Here is a 25,493-nt window from a genome sequence, read left to right on the forward strand (position 1 = left end):
ATGGATGAACCTGGAGGACATTATTTTATGTCATACCAGCCAGGCAAAGAAAGACAAATACCACGTGATCTCACTTATATGTAGACTCTAAGAAAGTCAAACTCATAGAGACAGAGAATAAAATGATGGTTACCAGAGGCTGGAGATTGGGGAGATTAGGAAGACATTGTTCAAAAGACATAAAATTTCAGTTAGGGATGGAAAAAATTACTTCAAGAGATCTATTGTACATCTTGTTGACTATGGTTAAAAGCAGCACATTGCACACTTGAAAATTGCTAAGAGAATAGATTTTAAGTATTCTCATCACAAAAAAGCTAAGTATGTGATGTAATGCATATGTTAAATACCTTAATTTTGCCATTCCACAATGTATACATATATGATAACATCATGTTGCATACCTTAAATATGTAGAAATTTACTTGTCAATTAAAAAAATTTAGATATTAGTATTTAATCAAAACAAGGATCATAGAGAAGCTCTCAGATAACAGATGTCTTTTAGACATCAGTGCCTCAAAAAGACACTAAAGTAATATTTGATGACCATATATTCTGAAAGGAGTTAAATGGAAAAATTCCTAATACTAAGTCTGTAGTTAATTTTTCACATCAATATGGTTCCAGGATGAAATTTCAGTCAAAATTACAAATAGAGGTCAGGAGCTGCAGGTCATTATAGTGAAATTTTCTCAGAGAACAGTCAATCTAGACAAGAAAGATCATCTTCTTAATTAAAGGACTAAATTAACATATTCATTCTTGTTTATTTCTAAAAATTACAAATGTAAGTTGCATTTAGAGTATTTACTGTTATCATAGAAAATTTACTTTATTGTGGGGAAAGTAATAACTTTCTCTTAATAAGAATCTCAGTAAGGTCACCAAAATAATTTATTCTTCCTTTGATATTCCTTTTAACTTAATAGGTTTTTTGAAAAGAATAATTCAGGAATAATAGTGTACTGATCCCACAGAGATACTACCCTTTATATGTTGTCTATCATAGTAAAAAACAAAAACTGTATTTAAAAAATCAAAGAGCAGTGGATCTTTCAGAAACAAGATTATATTAGAAATACAATGACTTTTATAACATTTTTCCTTTTCATTGATTTGATTACTTACTGCTTTCAAACATATGCACTATGTGAAACAACTTCAGTATGTGAGAGACTTGGGCATGACCAGAGAGATGGAATACAGCCTATCTAAGTAAATATCTAGATAACCTAAATTTCAAAAAAGCTTTATAATAAGGTGGTAGCAAGCTCTCCAGTAGAAGAAGATAGCCAGTTTCTTCTGTCTTTGTGCAGTACAAGCCTAAGGATTTTGAACTCAATTGTCAAGGCCAAATCATGGCAACCATGTACTGGGATGTTGAGGGAATGATCGTGATTGACTACGAGCATCTTCAATCTGACAGTGAAGTATTGGAGTGACCTATGGAGTGAAGTACAAAAGGCTATCAAGGAAAAGTCTGCTGATGTCCCATTACAACCAAAGTTACCAACGATTGCTGAAAAAGCAGCAGCTAACCATGCCAATTACAGTCAAATGTCAAGACATACTTGGTAATATCTTTAGAGCAATTGCTAAGAACATATTAAATTACCTAATGGCAATCTAATGATTTATATTGGAAAAATCAGACTTTTTAAGAATTTTCAGGATTTCAATGCTGACAGTAAATTTAAGAAATTATATTACTTAAAGATAAGATTTCAGTAATTGAGTGACATTCTGGAAACTTGCCCATTTTTACTTCTAAGTTGGTGACATATTAAGTCAAATTAATGATGCTTATTACCCTACTGATTACTACATGAAATAATGTCATTATTCCACAAGTAATCAAATTTGAGAAACAAAATCTAACACGAATGGCTGATGGCACCATTCTAAGTGTAACAGTTATCAGGGAGATAACCAAGGTATTGCAACAATTTTTATCTTACTTTTAAAGAATGGCATTTAAAATTTTTCTATTTCAATTTTGGAAAAGTGTCAGAAGGCAATACTTTAGGTGTAGATTCAATTTTCCAGGTCTGGGATATAAGGAATTCTAAATTCTAAATTTCAATATTTGCCAGTATACTCACGACAGTCATCAGGTTCATCAGATCCATCACCACAGTCATCCACGGTGTCACATTTCCACCAGAATGGAATACATTTGTCAGTTTTGCAACGAAACTTAAAAAAGAAAAAAAGAAAAAAAAATGTTGAAGAACCCAGTGCATATATAATGGATAATTTAAAATTTGGCAACACAGCCTAGTCTACTTTTTTGCTGCAGATGTGAACAATGGTGATTTTGGAAAATTCCACAATAGGAACTAAATACACAAAAAGTCATAACGTGATCTTCCAGGAGAGGATACTGCTCAGGAAAACCTCTTGAGATGACCTGCAAACACAGACAAGCTCTCACATTTACGTGTTGTCTGCAGAGCTACTTGGTTTTTGTGGTTGGTTGGTTGGCTTGTTGGTTGAGATAGGGTCTCGCTCTGTCGCCCAGGCTGGAAGGCAGTGATGTGATCTCAGCTATCTGGAACCTCAACTTCTTGGGCTCAAGAGATTCTCCCACCTCAGCCTCCAGAGTAGCTGGGACTATAGGTACATGCCACCTTGCCCAGAAAATTTTTATATTTTTTGTAAAGATGAGGTTTCACCATGTTGCCAAGGCTGATCTCAAACTCCTGGGCTCAAGTGATCCTCCCACCTAGGCCACCCAAAGTGCTGGATTACAGGTGTAAATAAATCACGGCCCCAGCCCTAAAGGGCTACTTGTACACTACAGCAGCAGAGATGAGTAGTTGCTACAGAGACCCTGTGGCCTGAAAAGCCTACAGTATTTACTATCTGGCCCTTTACAGGAAAAATTTGGCAAACACTAAATAGGGCTAAAAGCTATCAGGAATATCAGGAAGAGATATCCAGTTGAACTAATTTAGGTAATTTGAATTAATTTAATTTAATTGCATTTTATTCAGACTCTTGGGCAATTCAATTAACATCTCTTAGTCTGTGTTCTTTAGCCACCAAATGAGGATCTGAAGATAATCTGCAGTATCTTTTCCAGCTCTGTCATGCTGTGATTCCATAAAGATTCCTGAACACTGAAAATACTGCCTTTAGCCATGATGAGTATGGGCCCCACATAAATTTTAAGAATATCTCTTTAAAGCAGTTGAGGCCAACACAGTTCTTTTCATTAGAATTCCTAGTAAATGCACATGATCTTTTAGGACAAAGAAAAATTCTGATCATTTTTTAAAAAGAGGTAAAAATAAGGCTCAACATTTTTTTTTGGCTGACTTATAAAAAATGAAGGCACAGAAAAAAACATGTAATAAAACTTGTTCTCCAGATTACCTAAAAAAAAACTTTTCACTAAAATATTTATTAATATGTTTTATTTGTTGTATTATCCTTTCCACTTGAAACAGCTAAACAAAAAGTCATGAGAAAGGTAATAATTCTATTATTTTCAGAAATGGAAATTTTAACTCCTCCCTTTAAAAATTAACTATCAAGTGGCAGATTAACATTAGAGAAAGTAAGTGAGTTGTTATATGGCAATATTTATTTACTTACAGGCTATTTAGCACACAAGTGACTTGATACTGGAGACAAACTACAGGAAGTTATTATTGCATATCACTTTTATGAGGAAGGTGATTTGAACCCAAATGTAGCTGCTGAGACAGAGTAATTATTGTTCCTACTAACTTCATTATTGCCCAAATATAAACAGTGACCAAAAAGCTCAGTTAGTTTATGTTTTAGTAATCTATTACCGTAAACTAATTATTTTCTCAGTACCATTCAGATAGAAGAAACTAAAGACAAAAATCTCACTTTCCATACAGAGCACATTCATCTGGAGCAGCTGCCACTAAAAAAATTCACTTGAAATTAGTTAAACCAAGCAGTATATAACGTTTAGTCAATTTCTCCTGGTATATCAAATTATTTTCCTCTTCAATTTAGTAGAAGTTCAATGAAAAGCATATATCACAATATTCATCTAGAATTGAAAACATTTCTAAATGTTGAGATGATTTTCTAAAAGTTATTAACTTCTTTTAGAAGTGTTTATGTTGTTATTCCCATATAAGTGACTAACAGCCAGCTGGCATTTTTCTTAGCATGTTACATACAAGAAGGATTTGTAACAGAAAACTATAGCCTAAGTTTAATTATTGCTAATGAAAATAGATTAGCAATCCAAAGCCTTGTTCATTTAGAATGCTGTTACTTTCTTCAAATAAGAGATTATTTGATGTTGGCTTTTGCTAAATTTGTCTGGATATGATGGGGTGAATTCATGATAGATTTACATCATTTAAAAAATATGAGTGTGAATTTTTTCTCCCAGTGGCAATACAAGAAGGAATAGAGCTCTATGAATCCAATGGGAGATCTAACCATTCAACTGATTTTTCCATATTTGCTTAGCTTGTACATGTCTGTTGTGTGTTTTTTTGTTTTTTTTTTTTCACAAAATAGGAGTGGAGAAAACTTATCTTTATAGATAGTGACTGTCTGGGGATATGAGGGAAAGCAGTTACCCTTAACATTAAAATTTCTAGTCATTACAATATATTAAAACACATTAGTATGAGAACATCAGGTCTCCTGAGTATCCTCAAAGTCCAATTATGACTGGAAAAATATCTAAATTGTATGTATTTTTAAATTCACTAAATGAACCCAATTTAAATAAACATGAACTGTTGGAATTATATATGATATAATGATTTTGCTCTTCTTTTGACTTTGAAAATAACATTAAAGGGTTTCGAGTTAAGGGAGGCCAGGGTAAAATATACTTATCTTATTTCTCATGTTAATCAATATTTTATTCTCACAGGAAGATCTCTTCTATTTCATGTCTTAGCTTCATTTTTACCCACTTAAATTCAGTAACTTAAATAATGCTAAATATAAATATAAAATAGTCTTCATCATAAATGTTCTCTAAGACTAATATCATCATAAAATAAACTGTAGACTGTAATTATCACCCACAAGTAAAAGCTATAAAGAACCTACTAAATATGTGTCTACTAATATGAATACAGGGGTAAAATGCAATCTCAATATGGTAAAGTTTAGTTGAAACAAGAAAAGTCTCCATTTTAAAGCTTAAGTGAAGCCATTATTAAGTTGACTTTTTTCCTAATTAAAATGATTTTCATTAAATATTTGAAATGACTAGTGTTATATGAATTGAACTTAATCTTAATTTTTACTAGATTCTCAGATAATGTTTTCAATCCTAATAGAATTCTTATTGATGTGATTTGCCTGTTTGTTTCTAAAATAATACTATTTGGGGAACATGTCATTTGTTGACAATCATTAGATGATAAATCAAAATCCCTAAGTAAGAATAAATTAAGAATGCAAAATTTTCATCAGGATGCTTACTAGCATGATTCTTAACTGCCTAGATTATTTGCTTCCTTTAAAGGTCTACCTCACTGAAAATCATGTTTCTACAAACTGATTTTTCTCCAAGAAGTATACAAGAGATAGATTTTCCTCTCATTAGATCAGAAAAGAATCAGAGGTAAAATGGCCTCATAAACGAGATGAGTTACAGGGATAACCACTAACAGTTTGCATTACCTGTTCTTCATGAACTTTTTTTCTTTCTTTTTTTACTTGTTTTTATTTTTTGAGACAAGAGTTTCACTCTGTTGCCTAGGCTGGAGTGAGTGTCATGATCTTGGCTCACTTCAGCCTCCACCTTCTGGGTTCAAGCAATTCTCATGCCTCACCCTGCCGAGTAGCTGGGATTACAGGTCCTTGCCACCATGCCCAGCTAATTTTTAATATTTTTTAGTACAGACGAGGTTTCACTACGTTGGCCAGGCGGCTCTCCAACTCCTGACCTCAAGTGATCCACCTGCCTCGTTCTCCCAAAGTGCTGGGATTACAGGCGTGAGCTACCGGGCCTGGGCAATTAACTTTTTCCTTGAAGATGAAACTAATGAAGTGATACCTCCTCCTTTTTTGTTGTTTTCAGAAGTATAGTTGAAAAGTATTGTACACATTTGGATTTGTTTGCTCTGTCTTGCTATTGTTAAGTTTTTAAAAATTCGTGATAGACTATTGGGGGTATTTAAAAATTATAAATATTTTAGTGTTGTCATCATGGAAACCAAATTGGGAAATAATTTTATTAGATAAATAATTCTTTCAGGGTGAGTTAGGTTTTCATTTATTTGACTAATCTAATTTGTTGGCATTGGATAAACAGTTACAGGTTTTCATATATAATATTTGAAAAGTGTTATCCCTTTGATGTCTGTAGTGAGGCTGATGTTTTATTCTCTGTGCCTTGCTATTTGAGATATTCATCTGTGCTTCAAAGAATACTGTGATTTTGTTCTATTTTTAGTTGGCTATTAAGTCATCGCCACTGTAGTGACTCAGGCAGGCATCATCTCTACTAAGCCAGTGACAGCCTTACTTTTGGGCCTCAGCAGACTGATATATGTATGATCATTCCAAAGCAAGGGACCAAAGATTATTTTAGAATAACCTGGATGGAGGTTACCTGAAAATTTGACTAAATAGCACCAATCGTGTTAATAATTCTATTTTAAAATATTAAAAAACGTGATTTCTCTCTTTAATTTTACCACTAGGAATAATTCAATTGCTAATTTTATCTCTCATAGTGACTTACATTTCCAGCTCTTTAAAAATAATATTTTTATTACACAAATACTCAGGGACTTATAATTAGAATAACACATTTTGTAATAAAAGCAGAGTCTATGGCTTGTGCTTTCAAAGAGCCGTCAGAACCTCTTGAGGGCAGCTCACACTAATTATATACATAACTTTTTAATGTAAATTTCGGCTGCAGTATAGGGCAAGAGTAATAATAACAACACCTACTATGTACCAGGAACGTTTCCCATTTAATCTGTATATGGCATAGAAATATTATAATCCCATTTAAAAGATGAGAAAACCAAGGTACCAAGAAGTAACAAACTCAATTTAAAGCTGAGTCTGCATTATAATCACAAAGGCTCTGGCTTCAGAGTCTATGCCCTTAACCTCTATACATTCTGGCTCCCTGAAAAAGTTCTAATTGTTGTTATTTATGCAGTTCTTTCATGTATGATACTCCTAAATCTAATCTGAAAGGCAAGCTGAGCTAAATTTAGCTTCTGCATTTTGAAGATAAAAACAATCCAAGAGAAATTCAGTCTCTTGCAATGAAATCATTGCTAGTAACTAGAAAATCAGCAAACTCAAACACAGAATTCTAAAAATACATTCAGTCATTTTAAAGACAAAATATAGTTTGACAGTTTTATCTTAAATCCAACAAGATAGTGGCTCACGTGTTACAAAGTACAGTTTTACAATGTCATATGATTATTGTCCAAAATTTGAAAGTAATAAAATCAAGTCCATGCAACTACCATACAGTAGACAAGTTAACTCCTGGGATATCTTCAACTGAGAATAATTAAGTTTTAAAGAAAAAGAGGTTTCAGAAGAAAGTTATTTTGATCACATAATTTATTTTAATAAAAACAAAATCTAGAGACTTACTCTCTATTAAATTTATCTTTCCCAGATCACCAACTCTAAGAAATGGAGAGTGGGGACAGTGACATGGAGCAGATTATCTTGAGAGATTTCCTGCTCTGTTTAAACTCCACCTCCCTTTACCCACTTAGGATTTGAGTCATTATTTATGTGGATCTGTGAAATAATTTTTTCTTTTCTTTCTCTCTCTCTTTTTGTTTGTTTGTTTCCTTTTTGGCCTTTATTTATTCTTCCTAATAGCTAAGGTCCCATTTTAATGAGATGTTATAGTGTTTTCCTTTATTCTGTGACCATCTCTACAATGTATGGAATGATCATTCAATGTTATGCTAAACAAAAGAACTGATGTTTCACCATACACTCTATAATAAGATTCCCAGACCTCCACTCACCTGGCTGGCTGTGCAGTTGGATAAGCAAGTCCTATTATCAGCTGCCAGATAGAAGTTAGTGGGACATGCACAAGTGTGGGTTTTTCCAGGGGCTAAAAGGCACAAATGACTGCAACCACCATTATTTATCATGCAGAGATGTTTGGAGACTACAGATAAGAGAGAAACAACAACAACAAAACAGGATAATCAAAACTAATAATATAACATGGGATTAGAGATAGGACTTTTAAGCTGCATAACTTGAATTGGAATAAATCTTTGTAATCAAGAACTCATCAAGACTATAAATATAATTTTACTTTGTCACAAATGCTACTCATTGTCCGTTGACATTAATTCTACCATTCAATAATTTTAAAGGTGCATTTCTACAAAACAAAAATTTTAGTAGGAAAAAACTGTCCATGAGAAAAATAAACAAAGACTAGAAGCATTTTGGATGAAGACAAACATATGTTCAGAAATACAAACGTAAAATAAAACAATGAAACAATGATCTACGACTACTAGTGTAATGACTTTGCTTTATAGGCCGGATAGGACTTTTAAGGAAAATAATCAAACCTTTATTTCACAAGTCCAGATGAAACTCCTATTAAACATATGCTGAAGAAAACTTGATAGAGTTGTCAGTTTTAAAACCCTAGAGCTACTTAAGCATAATTCCTCCTACTCAGCATTCCGGAAACTAAGGATCCTCTATTTTGTAAACAAATTATTTCAAGAATACAGTCTTCACTTATCTGACTAAATGCATTATTATCATTTTAGCTTAATATGAGTTGAACAAATCCATAATTCTTTGTCCTACTATTGAGCTTCTAATCATATGCCTTAAGAGCAGTACTTCATATTGACTGAATTCTTCCATAAAGTGATGCTAAATAATTAAATCTACTAATCTTCATCAAAAATAAAATTACATCTAACCTTGAAATAATAAAAAATGGAATGTTACTGAAAGATGTTAATGCATTTATGGAAATCATGGAAAGAATAATTACCATCAGGTTGTCTATAAGAATGATACACCTGGATATCTGTGATGGCATGCCATGAGTAAATCAGTGAGATTCTGTCTGCTCCCGATGTTTTATGAGCACGGCTGAGTGACTTGGTTTTCCCATCAGTCCAGTAGATGTAGTCTTCAAACAATGTTAGTGCAATCACCCCTGGAATATCTTGATTAGGGACTGTAATAGGAGATGGTAAGATTAATGTTCAGTCTTGGAAGACTGCCAGTTAAAATATTCAATACTACATGGGCTGACAGATACAACTGCTACATAACTTCGTGTGAATAATTGCTGTGACAACCTGTCAGGCCAGCAAAGTTCTTTATTACCAGTTAAGAGAATGCAGGATTGGGCACAGGAGCTAGCTTTGCTCAGATTTAGCTTGGTTCAACCACTGGAAAAAAAAAATGAATGTGATTCTTTCACCATTAAAGCCTGCTTCACCAGAAACAAATACCATCCACCATTTTAAAATTCATAATTGATATATTTATGTGTGTGTGTGTATGTGTGTATATACATATACATATACATATTTACATATATACATATATATCTCCTTCTGGTTGTTCTTAAATACCTGAATCTAAAGGTCATTACCCTACTTTTTTCACATGTAAGATGATTAAATTATAGATCCTGGAAGAAATGTGTCTACTACCTGGAAATAAAGTGGTTATGAAACTACTATAAACCTTTTCAGCCACTGAGATTTTGTGAGCACTTTTACTTGCAAGGTGAGATGGGATGGGGTAGAAGGAAATAAGTGTGGCAGATAATAATGTATTATGCAAATTTAATAGTCATAAAACAGTTTAGTTGCAGATTAAAAATGTTTTATAATTATTCTTTCTGATGTTTAAATGTAAACAGTAGAGTGAGCATCACAAATGTGAATTATTCATTTGAGGGAATCCAGGGTCCTATCCAGTAAATAAGATATGGTAAATCTGTTCAGTGGTTTGGGTTTAAATAATTTTAAACTGTGATAGAGTTTTCTTTGTGCTTCTATTTTCTCAAGACTGACAAATAATAAATGGAGAAGATGAAAATTCCCTAACTTATAAAAACATACTATTTCTCTGTATTAATTTTGAGATGTACTTTTAGAAATTCTGACATGTTCATTAATGAGAAAAGGTACTATATTTCTAGTAATATGTACTTTTTTCTTAATTAGATTTTAATGACTGAAAATTAATGTTTGGCATATTCCTCATTCAGCAGTAACTGAAAAACTATCAAAATTTCAAATACAATTTACTATTTATAGGAAGCTTTACAGCCTTATTTTTTAAATGCTGGGTAAATTTATATTATCAACTAAAGTAAATATTTTAAATTTTTTGATTTTTTATTTGTATTCTGATAGGCCAAATGTTATCAGATAATTCACTACAACTAAAAGACAATAGAAATAAAAGAAATAAAATTAGAAACCTCAACATAAGTCATATATTAAGTCACTGAATACTTTCATAATATAAAATCTAGCTAGAAATTCATCTCAGAACAGATACTAATCATATGAAGGATGTAAACATTTCAAAAATCCAGATTTGTACACTTTAGATGTTTTGAATTTTGATGTAAAAATCTAGATGTGCACACAACTTAATTATCGATGTACTCTTGCAGACATAGATACCATTACTAAAATAATAAGTGAAATTAGAATGAAAAGGACACTTTACTATAATTAATTATGTGTGAGCTATTTATATAAACTATTCCCACCATTTTTCTTTGACTGTATAAATTCATACAAGAAAGATAAATGTGGCAAAATGTTAATAATTAATTGAATCTTGGTGATGGGTGATTATTATAAGAGCCTTTCACCTTATATGTAGATTTCAAGATTTTTAGAATAAAATAAAAATTTACAGGAAATGTTGAAAGCCTCAAAATATTTAATGTGAATCTCGTTAGATGCAAAGGTGATAGTTAAATCATTAAATATGGGCTCAAAAAGTTAATCATCATTTTTAACAATCTCAATCCATAAGAGATTCAGTTTACTTTTGTAAGAAAAATAAAGTTATTGTAAGAATCTGCCAATTAGCATTTCAAAGGAAGTCTTTTTAATTATTCAGCAGTAACTACAGGTGATATTTATTAAGCACTTGGGTGCACGAGAACTAGGCCAGCGGGAGAGGCAATTTATATATTTTATTTTATTTAATACTCTCAAAAACTCTATTGTGCAGTAGTAATGATATGGTTTGGCTCCGTGTCTCCACCCAAATCTCATGTTGAATTGTAATCTCCAGTGTTGAGGGAGGGATCTGGTGGGAGGTGATTGGATCATGGGGGCGGATTTCTCCCTTGCTATTCTCCAGCTAGTGAGTGAGTTCTCACGAGATAAGTGTGTAGCACTTCCCCCCTACACTCCCTCTCTCCTGCTGCCATGTGAAGACATGTTTGCTTCCTCTTTGCCCTTCTGCCATGATTGTAAGTTTTCTCAGGCTTCCCCAGCCATGTCTCCTGTACAGCCTATGGAACTGTGGGTCAATTAAACATTTTTTTCTTTATAAATTACCTAGTCTCAGATAGTTCTTTAGGGCAGTGTAAGAATGGACTAATACAAGTAAAGTTCATTTTGCAGATGAGGAAACTTAGATGTGGAAAATTTAAGTAACTTGGCAAAAGAGGGGTAGAAAAAAACTAGTAAATAAAAGTACTGGTATTTGAATCTTAGCTCTCTCTGGAGTGTGCTCTCTGGCCATGTGATACTCTTCCACCATGGGATGACACCGGATGCCAGGGCCATGTTCTTGAATTTTCCAGCCTCCAGAACCATGAGCCAACTAAACTTATTTTCTTTGTAAATTACCAAATCTGTAGTATTTTTTCATAGCAACAAAAACCAGACTAAGACAGGAAGTACATGGAGCTAATAAAAAATCACCATGAAATGTGAAGGTATGAAAGAAACATTTAACAAACAAACCCTTAACTAATGCTGAGATGTCGTTAAATTTAGGGGAAAAGTAGTCAATGTTGCCTAAAAATGATGATGACTATCATTTTTAAGAGAAAAGTTATATGATCAGTTGTCTATATAAAACTGCAGTTGTCTATATAAAACTGCATTTGCTTAACTAACAGAGAAATGTGAAAAGTACATTTAATAAATCTTTCATTTACAGGTATTCAGTAGACACACAAAAAAGAATAAACAGAGCTGCTGTGTGGGCTGTAGTTTCACAGGTACTGACTATATATCTAAAGCCTATTTAAAAGCTGCTTACTATAGTTAAGTCTCTATTCAGTGTAACAGCATTATGTATTGTACTGTTTCCAGAATTCCACTCAAGCACTAGGTTCCTAATTTTTATTTCATAGACTATATCTTTCAGAAGAAAAGGGTTGATATTTGGCACAAATAAATAAATCAAAGAAATACTTCTTTTGGGAGTTTTTCCCTTTGAGTCGAGTTTGATCCTGCTAAAGCTCAATGTAATTATGACAAATAGAAAAAGTGGCCATCGCTTGAACCCGGGAGGCGGAGATTGCAGTGAGCCAAGATCGCACCACTGCACTCCAGCCTGGGTGACAGAGCAAGAGTCTGACTCAAAAAAGAAGAAAAAAAAAAGAAAGAAAGAAAGAAAAAGAAAAGGTGGCTATCCAGAACATGGTTTTGGCTTAACTGTTGCCTCACAGCTTGAATATACTCTATTACAATACTCTTGATTATTCATTTTTTTAGTTAGCATTTATCATGCTAAATAAGTATATTTCTGGGTAATATCATTCTAAATTTGTTTTTCTGACTAATCTACTTTAAATACTTAAGAAACGAATGCCCCAGTTACACCGTTCTTAGCTTTTTTTGAGTTAAAGTCTCATAGTTAATGTTATGGGAGGATACAGCATTAGGATATTGGTAGCTTTGACAGGGCTTTCTGCACTGAGTTAGTATGTCAATAGACATTTCACTAGTAATACTATCTTATTTTCCATTCTTTATCTCCCCAGATTTACTTTAAGAATCTAAATGTTATCTTAAAATATTACTTTATGCCCAGCAATCACTGTAATTTATTATTTAAAAATGACTATAGGCCAGGCGTGGTGACGGACACCTGTAATCCCAGCATTTTGGGAGGCCGAGGCAAGCTGATCACCTGAGGTCAGGAGTTCGAAACCAGCCTGATCAACATGGTGAAACCCCGTCTCTACTAAAAATACCAAAATAGCTGGGCATGGTGGTGGGTGCCTGTAATCCCAACTACTCAGGAGACTGAGGCAGGAGAATCCCTTGAACCTGGGAGGCAGAGGTTGCAGTGAGCTGTGATTGCGCCATTGCACTCAAGCCTGGGTGACAGAGCAAGACTCCATCTCAAAAAATAAAAAAAAAAATAAAAGGTTATAAAGTCTTTATTCATATTTTCAAAAGTAAAAAATAGGATATAGAATGCAATCACCAAATTCTGCTATTACTTTTATGAAGGAATCAAGTTTACAGAGTAACATGAGCTTAGAATTGACTTACTTGAGTTATAAAGAGTTTATATATTGATTTGAAGGAAATATCTAAACAATCAGTGGTCCATTAAGGTCAACTTATGCTTCACCCTATGACTATGTTTGGAAAGGTAATCCCCTAAAACTTTAAAATTTACAAACATATCAAATCAAACATTAAATCCTACTATCTTTTTCTTTTTAATATATTTTAAGACACTCCCATTTTTTAAAAGAATTCTTGCTGCCATTATCCCAAGTAAAGGCTCATATCCCCTCACACCAGGAATACTGCAAAATTATTCTAACTTGTCACCTTATTTTTAATCCCTTCCAATCTCTTTTATATTAGTCAGAATTTCTGCAGAAAATAGAAAACATATCTTTAAATGATAGTTGCAGAGAGTTTAATAAAGAATTATTTATAGAGATGGACATGCAAAGGTACAAATCATGCATTGCTTTTTACCAGGTCTGTGACCAGAAGCTAGTGAAAAATGCAGCTGAGGGGAATAAAGCCATCCAACAAGAGCAGTGGTCTTTAATAGACAGGCTCAGCCACTGCTAAATCATTATAGTTGAGCGTAGATGGAAAGGGGATGAATAAATATTCTGACTTCTTTTTCTGTCTGCTATCTACTGTCCTTGCAATGCAATTCATGGAGGAAATCCAACTTCATGTGGGAAGGTAAAAGAGCCTGGGTGAGGTAGTCCACATAAGTCAGCTTTCTGGCACAGGAAGAGGGCAAAGAGGCAAAGCCAGGACAACTAGAACTCCCACTAACTAATATTTCTCATATTTTTTTCATCTAACATATATCTTCCCAAATCAAAAAGCATCCATGACACCATTCTCTGAGTAATATGGTGCAGACTATCTAGCTTGACTAAAACACCATCTGTCTTCAGAAGAGAGAACAAAGTATGCTCATTGATCCCCTCTTTTGAGAGACCCTGACACTAATAATTTCCCCTGATATTTTTCTGGAAGAATAAGAGCACAATGAGATGTGTAGAGAAGATAGGGCATGACTTAAAGTAGCATAGTGTGAAAAACAAAAAGGAAGTGATGAGAAAGAAAAACAATTAGCAGTGAAAAAATGGTGTGAGATTAAACAAAGGCTATGAAAAACTGCAGTCTGGTAAACATGATAATATTAGATGGCGGTAGAAAGTGATTTAACGTGACAAAGAAAGTGGAAGATTCATGACAGTGGCCAGTGGGAGGGTGGGTGGATAATGGTTTCTAGTTGATGAAGAGTGACAAAGAGTGGGTGGGTGGGAAAATGGCCAGGGTAGGCTAATCTCCAAAGAAGGATCCTGGAGCCAGAGCTTTAGTTAAAAACACCTGGGAAAGAAAGATCATGCTTTATATAACCTTAGGGCCAAGGACATTTGTTCTTTGCTAATAATTATGTATGTCTCCTTTGGTGTTACTGTGCAAACCATTTAAAAAAATTATTTCCTGAAACCTACAACGAGCAGCTCTGAAGTGTTTTGTTCAATTTTGGCCTCTGTGAACATTTTGCCTGCTTACCCTTTAATGCAATCCTACTTGATAGTAACAAACAGTATCACAAATAAAACTTAGGCACCAAGGTCCAAAATCAATTTTTCAAAACAAATAAAAGCATTAAGAAATGACAGGAACATGAAGGATGGCCAACATTTCCAACTGTTATGATAGAACACTGAAAGTTTATTTTTCTGATATTAAATATCATAGTCCTTCAATGAGATCTTGCTGGGATGGAAAGTAGCTTTTCCTTTTAGTATAGGTCACAGTGCAGGAAGATCAGAGCTGACAGTGCCTGAAAGTAGATTATATGCTAACTTTTGAATAGTGATATTGATCAAATGTCCAAAATAAACTTGTGTCTCTCCTTAGTATAGTAGTTTATACTGGGACACTTAAATAAGTGTAATACATAATGTCGAAGCATAGAAATTAATACTGTGGCCAGGAGTGGTGGCTCACGCCTGTAATCCCAGCATTTTGGGAGGCTGAGGTGGGCAGATCACCTGAGGTCAGGAGTTCGAGACCAGCCTGGCCAATATGGTGAACCAACATCTCTACTAAAAATACAAAAATTAGCCAGGCGTGGTGGTGCATGCCTGTAGTCCCAGCTACTCGGGAGGCTGGGGCAGAAGAATCGCTTGAATCCGGGAGGCAGAGGTTGCAGTGAGGCAAGATTGTGCCACTGCACTTCAGCCTGGGTGACAGAGCAAGACTTGTCTCAAAAAATAATAATAATAATAATAAATAAAATAAAAAAAGAAATTCATACTGTATTTAGAAATCTCTTTCAGATTTAAGCCATTATTAGAGCTGAAGGCATCCATGGCCCATTATTTTCTAGTATTTCTTGCCTCCACATTCTCATTTCAAATAATATGTACTCTCCATATAGATTAGGAATATTAGATTTAACATCATTTAATCTCTTCCTTTCCCTTACCTATTTTTAAATTGCTTATAATAGAAGGTCAAATATAGCCATTTCAATATTCACCATCCAAAGAGTATTCCTGTTAATGAATGTGAAGTTTTATAAAGCAGACTGTCTAAACTGTAGTACACTTGTTTTGAAAACAAGACTGACTAAAAATACATTAGTAGGATGATGACAATTCTCTCTAACCTGTGAAGTAAACAAAGCAACATTGCTTCATGCACTTGGTAAAGTATATTCCTTTTGCTTCGAAACTTTCTGGGCCATTGTGCTAGTGATAAATCCTTCACAGTACACAGAAATGTGATAGTCTGAGCCTGACTATAAGTACTTACTATAAGAATTATTATATTCAACACACATATACATAGGAATTTCTTTGTTAGAGAGTCTTAATAAAAACTGAAGCCTTTGAAAAGCATTTGCCTCTGGGACACATATCAAGTATAGTTATTTACATGAGTTTAGTATCTGGTCTTCTCATATTCCTACAATTATAAATATATTTCTAAAATAAAAACGTAGAAGAGTGCAACATATTACAAGCATTTTCAAATGTGTTGGCATTAGACCATTCTGGCATTTCTACAAATAAATACCTGAGACTGGGTAATTTATAAAGAAAAGAGGCTTAATTGGCTCATGGTTCTTCAAGGTTTACAAGCAGCATGGTGCTGGCATCATCTGTTAGGCCTCTAGGGAGGCGTCAAGAAACTTATAATCATGACAGAGGAAGAAGGGGGACCAGACACATCACATGGCAAAACAGGAGCAAGATGCACGTGGAGAGGTGCCACACACCTTTAAATGACCACTATCATGAAGACAGCACAAGCCATAAGGGATCTGCCCCATGACCCACCACCTCCCACCAGGCCCCAACTCTAGCACTGGGGATTATGATTCAACAAGAGATTTGGACAGGAAAAAATATCCAAACTGTATCAGTGTTCTAGGTAGTCCCAGCAAAAAGGAAGAGTAAGTGAGAGAATTGATAGGACAGTCCTCCTCTGTCCTAGATTCAACCTCAGCCAAATTCCTGTTAAGAAATGTTAGAGAATCACTGAATGAATAGAAGCCCTATACTATGAATAAGAACAATGCACAATAGTCTGGCAAAGCAGCATGCCTAAATTAGGAAGTAACTGGACCTGAAGTAAACCTACTGATCCCTAATCTACTTATTCTTTGCGCATACTCCACCCCTTGTATTTGGAATAGATGAGGCTGTTGAAAATGACTGAAAACTCAAATGAGGGTAATACTTAAAATGTCCCTATTTTTACAAGCATGTGGCACACATGACATTTGCAAAAAAGAAAAAAAAGAAAAAAAAAAGAAAAAACTCCCTAAACATATATGCAAATTTAATGTATTCAAGGGACAAAACTGAAAGACATGATTGACACTGAAATTCTAAGACATTTTAGAAATGGCAGTTAATTTCAATTTATTTTACTGGTTTAGAAACATTTCTATAGTAACTGAATTGTATTTTGCTCCCTTCCATTAACTTTTATTGTATTGTAAACAGCAGCACGTCAACACCATTGGCATAAAATACCCTGTGAACTCTACTGTTTGTAATGGACTGTGAATGATAGAATTTTTTTTTTCAAAAGTACTAAAATGCAATATCTTACCAAGAAAGAAACACTCTAGAATATTATAAAATAGTGCAGGTCGGGGGGTGGGAAGTATTATTTCAATTTCCCCTTTTCTTTTTTCTTTTTTTTTTGGTGGGCTACAGTGGATATCTAAATTTTCTAAAAATCCAAATGCAAGAGCTATTGGGTTTCGGAATATGTGAACACAAAATATTCTATTTGCCTCTTTCAGTGTTTTTATTTTTGTCTTCAGAACAAATTCTTAAGACATATTTCATGCCATTTCACCAGTAACATGCTGAGATCTAGATTCCTTTTTCCAAAATTAATTAGACTAACACTGCATGGGTTATGATTTAGATTTTTAAATCCAAACACAGAACTGCCCCCTCACAACACAAACTGGATTCCAGAGCAATAAACAAACAATAGAGTTAGACTACAATATTGACACTTTAATACGAGGCTCATCAGGTCTAGGGGTATAGAAACAGTTATCCTTTAAATGACGAGCTGTAGTGAATATAATTGCTAGAAATTTTAAACAATTTTGCTCACAAAATATAAAAGAGTTCAGTGGTAAACTATAGTTCAGAATCATACCCAACTATTACTGTTCAGAGAAAATTAACAGTTAGAGTATAATTTTTTCCAATATGCTGGATAAAATATGTACATAACCCACTGACTTAACACAAGGTTAAATAATTTTTTGATACACTGAAGAGTATCCTGAAAAAAACAATTTATTGGAACAAATAAACTTAAAAACTCAAGGTCAAACGTAACTTTTTCTTAGTTCGCCCTTTTGTTATTACTGTTCACATAGTATTTTCAGCCTTTTCTTTTCCAAAATACTACCTACCTGCCTAAAATATCTGAAGTTCAATGGCACAAGCAACCAAAATTGAAAAGAACTAAATCTGAATTTATTTACTTTGATACAAGTGGTCAAAAATAAATTTCAGTCAAAATAGAATTTTCTAATATTTACCTTTCTTTTCATTAAATGGAAAATGAAATCTCTAAGCTAAGGTATATATGCAATGTTATTTCTAAAATTTTTCTCAGGAGATATTTTTAACTAATGTTAATAGACAATCCATTCAGAGAAGGCTATACTTTTTGAAATGCATAAAATCAATAAAAAATCTCAAATTTATAATAAATTTTTTCTTATATGCAGGGAATGTAGTTACTTTAACATAGCAAACTCTAATATGCAACTATCCCACTAAATCATGGTGCTATGGTCTTAACGTTGGTGTCTCCCCAAAATTCATATGTTGACACCTAATATCTCATATAACAGTATTAGACCTGGTGCAGTGGCTCATGCCTGTAATCCCAGCACTGTGGGAGGCCAATGTGGGTGGAGCACTTGAGGTCAGGAGTTCAAAACCAGCCTGGCCAACATGGTGAAACCCCATCTCTAGTAAAAATTTAAAAAAAAAATTTGCTGGGCCTGGTGGCAGGTGCCTGTTAATCCCAGCTACTTGGGAGGCTGAGCCAGGAGAATTGCTTGAACCCAGGAGGCAGAGACTGCAGTGAGTCGAGATCAAGCCACTGCACTCCTGCCTGGGGGACAGAGGGAGACTCCATCTCAAAAAAAAAAAAAAAGTCTTAAAAGGTGGAGGTGGAGGCTTTGAGAAGTGATTGTCATGAGAGTTCTACCCTCATGAGTGAAACTGACACAGAAATTGATTGAATTGTGTTTGCATCCTAGTGTTTTGTGGAAAGCAGAACTCAACAGCAATAAAATAGGATATCTGCCAGAAGAAATCTCTAAGTAAAGTGTTAAAGGAGGTACTTGGCTTTGTTGCACTGCTTATAGTAAAATGCAAGGAGAGAAAGGAATTACAAATGGAATTTATAACCAAAATGAAAGCAGAAAAAGATTTGGAAAATCGTCAGCCTGGCCATCTTGTTAAGAATGAACAAGCATTTGAGAGAGAGAATATCAAGGGTGGGGCCAAGGGATCATTTGACAAAGAGATTAGTATAGATGGGTGGAAGCCAGGTGCTATCTATCAAGACAATGTAAGAATGACCTCAAAAGCATTTTGGAGGTCTTCAAGGCTACCCCATCCATCACAGGCCCAGAATGCCAGAGGCTCAGAAGCAGAACAATTTCAAGGCTCTCTTCCCCACCTTTCCGTGTGGTGCTCTTTAGCCAGCCCAGCTGTGGCCCAAGCAGGCCCTGATGCAACTCAGGCTGTCCCTTTGGAAGTCAAATATAGTAAGTCTTGGTGAGGTTCACATACTGCAATTTCCACCAGGATGCAGAGTGCACATGCAGCAAGGGCCTGGCTGCCTTGATCTAAATTTCAAAAAATGCCACAGAAAGCCTTGGGGTTGGGGTAGACAACTGCCACAGTGGTAGGGCCACAGTAGAGAGCTCCTATTATTAGGGCAATGCATAATGGAGCCATGGGGTTGGGCCACTGCAGTGTCCCTTATAGGGCAATGCCAAGCAGAGCTGTGGGGGTGGAGTCACCCGGAAACTTCAGACTGCTAGAGCCACCAGCTTGCAACTTCAGCCTGGGAGAGCCACAGGCATGAGATTCCAACCTATGAGAGGTGGAAAATGGGCTACACTCAGCAAAATTATGGAGGCAGGCCCCCCTGGAACTTTTGGGGCCCAATCGCCACACCAGTGTGTCCAGAAGGCAAAATTTAGAAGATTTTATTCGAGAATATTAATGCTTTCTCTACAGCTTTCCTCTTCTTCTGAGCTCTCACCAGTTATGCTCTTAAGAAAAGATTATCTTGGAGCCTTAAGATTTAATGTTTTCCATTTTGGTTTTGGTGTTTGGTCAGAATCTATTACCTCTTTCTTCTTTCTCCTTTTTGGAATGGAAATGTTTATCCTATGCCCAGTGCACCATTGTATTTTGGAAACAGATAACGTGTTTGATTTTACAGGTTCACAGCAGGAGAACGATAAATCATATCTTAAGTTTCACTCATATCTGATTTAGATAAGATATAGAGAAGACTATAGACTTTTGAGTTAGTGTTGGAACAAGTTAAGAATTTGGGGGCTATTGAGATCAAATAAGTGTATTTTGCACATAAGAAGGACATGAATATTGGGGCCCAGGGATAGAATGCTATGGTCTGAATGTTGACGTCCTTCCAAAATTCATATATTGGAACCTAATACCCAGTATGACAGTACTAAGAGGTGGGCCTTTGGGAAGTGATTAAGCCATGAGGACTCTATCCTCGTAAATGGGAATGGTGCCCTTATAAAAGAAACTCAAAGGAGCTCACTAGCCCCTTCTGCCATGAGAGGACACAGCGAATGGTGCCCTTATAAAAGAAACTCAAAGGAGCTCACTAGCCCCTTCTGCTGCGAAAGGACACAGCAACAAGGAACCATCTATGAAGCAGACAGTGAGCCCTTTACTAGACACTGATTCTACTGGCACTTTTATTGATCATGGACTTCCCAGCCTCCACAAATGTATGCAATAAATTATCCAGCCAATAGTATTCTGTTAAAGCATCCCAGACAGACTAAGACACAGGGTATACATTTTAAAGTAACATCATTGCTCTTTTCATTTTGAAGAAGACACAAAAAATATTAGGATTTACTGAGATACATGCTTTCTTTTATAGTAATTATATTCTAGTCGCTTTGTTTTTGTGCGTTTTTTCCTCATATATTATGTAATTTACCTGTCCAATACTTAAATCAATCTGAAAGATTTCAGGTATGGATTCAACTTTATTTGTGTAAGTGTATACTTATGCTATAACTATTAATATTAGAGGCTCTAACAAGTAGGTTTCAATCTTCAATTGTCTGTTCAAAAGCAAGGGTGCTGTGTGAAAACTGGAAAGAAAGCAGTCCCTGGAATTAGGTAGATCTCAGTTCAAATTTTGATTCTCCTGATTACTAGCTCTGTGACTTTGGACAGGTTACTTAATCTCTTTGAACATATTCCCTTGCTGGCAAATGGCTTTAACCGCACTTATTACATATATAGGTTGGTAGAATAATTACAAGAGCACATATTGCATCAAGCACAGTCCCTTGAAATCAGTAGGCTTCTAATAAAAGACTTAGTTCATAAGAGGATGACCCCTGTTCTTGGAATCCCATTAGGCTAAGAAAATGTCTGTTGAAAGACAAAATAAATACTACGTGTAAAATGTACAGTACAAGGTGATGCTCAAGAGTATAGGTTTTCTCCTCCATCATTAATTTGATTAGTTTACAAGTGTTCAACTTTGAAATATGTTAATAATCTTTATGATAACACTCAGGACTGGGGATTGTTTTGGCAGTTTGATGTTTTCATCAAGGTTGAATGAGAAAGCATTTAATTATTACAGATTTCCAAACTCCCTCTCTTAGGCTTAAATTAAGGAAGAGTCATTGGAGATTAAAACGTGGAGATTTGGGCCGGGCGTGGTGGCTCACGCCTGTAATCCCAGCACTTTGGGAGGCCTAGGCGGGCGAATCAAGAGGTCGGGAGATCAAGACCATCCTGGCTAACACGGTGAAACCCTGTCTCTCCTAAAAATACAAAAAATTAGCCGGGTGTGGTGGAGGGCGCCTGTAGTCCCAGCTCCTCGGGAGGCTGAGGCAGGAGAATGGCATGAACCTGGGAGGCGGAGTTTGCAGTGAGCCAAGATAGCGCCACTGCAGTCTGGCCTGGGCGAAAGAGCGAGACTCTGTCTCAAAAAAAAAAAAAAAAAAAAAAAAAAAATGGCAAAGATTCTGAAAGTATTGATTGATCCATGTAACTGGAGGCTTAAACTTTTAGTTCTGGACTTCCCTTTCATGTCATATTTTTCAACACCCTTATTTCTACAAATGAGGCAACTGAGGTCCAGGGAACTTAACTACATTGTTCAGGGTTAATAAGCTAGTTAGCAGTAGATCCCATCCCAACCTCACCCAGATCCTTGAGGTTCCCAGACTTCTTTTAAGATCTTAAAGGTTTGCTTTCTCCAGTTTGAGGAGATCCTTTCACTGAAAGATCAGTACTCCAGCAAAGGCGTATTACTTCTTATCTAAAATCAAAGCCTAAGATTTTCCTGGGAGGGTTTCAGTTTGGGAGTTGTAAGGAATCAAACCCAAATATATGGACCTACAAGAAGAATATTTTTATTCATATATTAGGATCAGTCTGTTTTTGTATAACAATGTATTTAAAAACTGAATATTTCTACCTGGAGAACACCCTCAAATTGCCAAGTCTCTCACTGGACCTATTCCATGTCTCAAGAGAGAGTAGGAGGAAAGAGTGTCACTTATTTGCGAACTTTATTCTAGTTAAATTATCAGGTTTTCTGAAATGCCTTTTAGGGAAGGGCATAATATAGAATGTTTAATCACGTCTTTAGAATAGCACTTTTGCAGTTAAACTTAACGCATCTCCCACCAAAATAGAGCATCATAACATACAGATTCTGAATATCTAAATTAGGCGTAGTTTGGCACTATTAATTCTTTTTAAAAACGTACAAATATATGCAAAACTAATAAGTCATCAAATATTGGAATTCTTTTCCCCTAGCTAATTCAATAATAATATAAATCATTTACTTAATTTTTATAATGCCACTACCAGTATTTCTAAGCTTACATATATCTCCAATTTGATCTACTACATAACTATTGAATCTAACACTGTATCTCCATTCCCACAGCTATAATCACTTCAAACATTTTCTCCTAAAATATTTTAACAGTCTCTAAATTGGTTGCCCTTCCAGGGTCTTTCATTTCACATGCTATTGTCAAATCTAATAACAGCACTCCATCAACTAAACACCATCAATAGCTCCCTGTGACCTAAGGATAAATTCCAAATTACTTAGCATACAAGGCTTGTGACAATCTGGCCCCAATTTGCCCTTGTTCATCTAGTGTCATTATCTCCTTCTTATATGACTTCCAGTCATAGCCAAATTGAGTAAACCCCATGCTATTTCAAGACTCTATTACATCTTTGCACATGCTGTTCCCTCTGTGTGAAGACTCCTTCTTACACTTTCCCTCTATGGGGAGCTTTTACTAAATCTCTCAAACTGCTCAAAGATTTTCCCACTTTAGCAGTCTTCAGTACTCCTGCATGCATTTTTGGAATATTTTGCACCTACTTCTTACCCACAATCTAATTTATGTCTTTACCTGCATATTTGTTTTGCCAATTGAGTTATTCTCTGAAGGTAGAGACTCATTCATCTTTACAACACCAGGGGCCTAGCATAGTGCATGGCACAGAAAGACAGGTCAGTAAATATTGAATGAATGAATGAATGAATGAATGATGGGCATAGTTAACAGGAAGAAATCAGAGCAATGAATAAAATAAACTCATGAAGATGTAATTTAAAATATACTGTCTAACTTATTCAGTAGCATGTCTTTTACTGTATCATTATATTATTAATATTACATCATATGTTACTGTAGTGAATAACAGTAGAGTGATACAGAGAAATAAAGATTAGGGAGAGGTTCATGTGACTAAGACGCATCTAAATTTTCCTAAGCTAGTAAATTGACCGATGTATTTTGGAATTTCTTGTTCAGGTTTTCAATGTGGTGTGTGGATTTGATAGGAGGGTGAATTAGGGTAGATCAGGGAGCAAAGAAAGAGGAATGGAAGCTCTCAAACAAATTGTAAGGCACATGTACCTTGGAGATAATCTGAACTTTAAGTCACAGAATTTTTAGAAACCTCAGATATTCTTGGTCTAGACAAATAATAATAAAATAATGCTTCATTTATAAAATTACTCTGTGGTGTAAACTGGAATATCTTTGGGGAAAGAATACCCAACTTTTTAAACCGTAAAGTCCAAGGTCTAACTTTAAAATTTGGCTTATGAGAAAGGGCTGTTGTTCTGAAAAGTCTCATATGTTTTTTATATTCTCAAATTACTTTGTCATGACTGGCATGTCTCATCGTTCTGGTTAGCTCAGATTTCAGTTTTAAGAAATATAATAAATGAGAAAAATAATATTGGTCTGGTTTAAAAAAAGTGGCTAGTGATGAAGTAACACAAAAGTTATCGATATAAATGTCTCATTTTCCACCTGCAAATAAACAACTAGGAAACCATAGCATCCTTTGTCTTTATGGGGCAAATGCAAGTAGAATAATCCAATTCCACTTTACAAACATGGCAAATTAATGGCTCTTTCTTTCATTGATGGTAGAGTTGGCATAATTCAGGCTGGCTCCAATTAGTACCTCATTAGTAACTACCAGATAATTATTGGCCTGCGCTGAGATATTGGCAGATGCCTGATAAGGCACTTAATGAATTTTTCACTAGTCTTTCTGAGAAAACCTTCAGGAGAAAATATTCTGAAGGCTGCAACTCTACTTTTCTTCCCATTTAAGTCTTGATGCATTTTCAAAATCAAGTTTGAAATTTTTAATAACATCATACTAGACTATCTTTCAGCCAAATATTTTACTATTTAATACATTTAGTACCATTTCTACCTGTTACACATGTCTCTCTATCCAAAGTCACCACCAGTGTTATGATTGACACTTTAACATGCACTTAATTTTGTATTAAGGTTATCAAAGCATTAGTCACCAGAGAAGTGACATGATTTTTTAATAATAAGTAGGAGATGAAGTCAATAGTTTCTAATAGATCTAATATTTTTTTAACAATTTTAGCTATTCAGACTTCAAAGACTCAAATGAAAGGCAAATATTTAATGCTGGAGTGTTTTTAAATAGTCACCTACCTAATAACAATATATATAAAAATTTCGTTGTACAATGAAATTTTAGTAGAAAGTAATACATATACAACCACCTAGCACTTTATATGGAGGCTAAAAATGAAAAGGTTTATAGTTACATAGGAAAAATATTGTCACAATAAAACTTTCAACTATGCAACCCAAGAATGAGGCAGAACATTTCATTATTGATTCTTTGGGGGAGATATAACTTTTAAATGCTAGGT

At 34.8% G+C, this 25,493-nt stretch overlaps 1 protein-coding gene across 1 annotated transcript in view; it reads right to left on the reverse strand.

Moving 5' to 3' along the window:
- LRP1B (LDL receptor related protein 1B) overlaps positions 1 to 25,493 on the reverse strand; it is a 1,946,873-nt gene that overhangs the window by 220,315 nt on the left and 1,701,065 nt on the right. Inside the window, exons 64-66 of the mRNA XM_063790432.1 lie at positions 8,990 to 9,178; positions 7,983 to 8,131; positions 2,106 to 2,199 (exon numbers count right to left, since the gene is read on the reverse strand). Of these exons, the coding sequence (XP_063646502.1) occupies positions 2,106 to 2,199; positions 7,983 to 8,131; positions 8,990 to 9,178 (432 nt within the window). The remainder of the gene's footprint in view (positions 1 to 2,105; positions 2,200 to 7,982; positions 8,132 to 8,989; positions 9,179 to 25,493) is intronic.

Source organism: Pan troglodytes, chromosome 13 (assembly GCF_028858775.2).
Source record: "Pan troglodytes isolate AG18354 chromosome 13, NHGRI_mPanTro3-v2.0_pri, whole genome shotgun sequence".
Taxonomy (NCBI): domain Eukaryota; kingdom Metazoa; phylum Chordata; class Mammalia; order Primates; family Hominidae; genus Pan; species Pan troglodytes.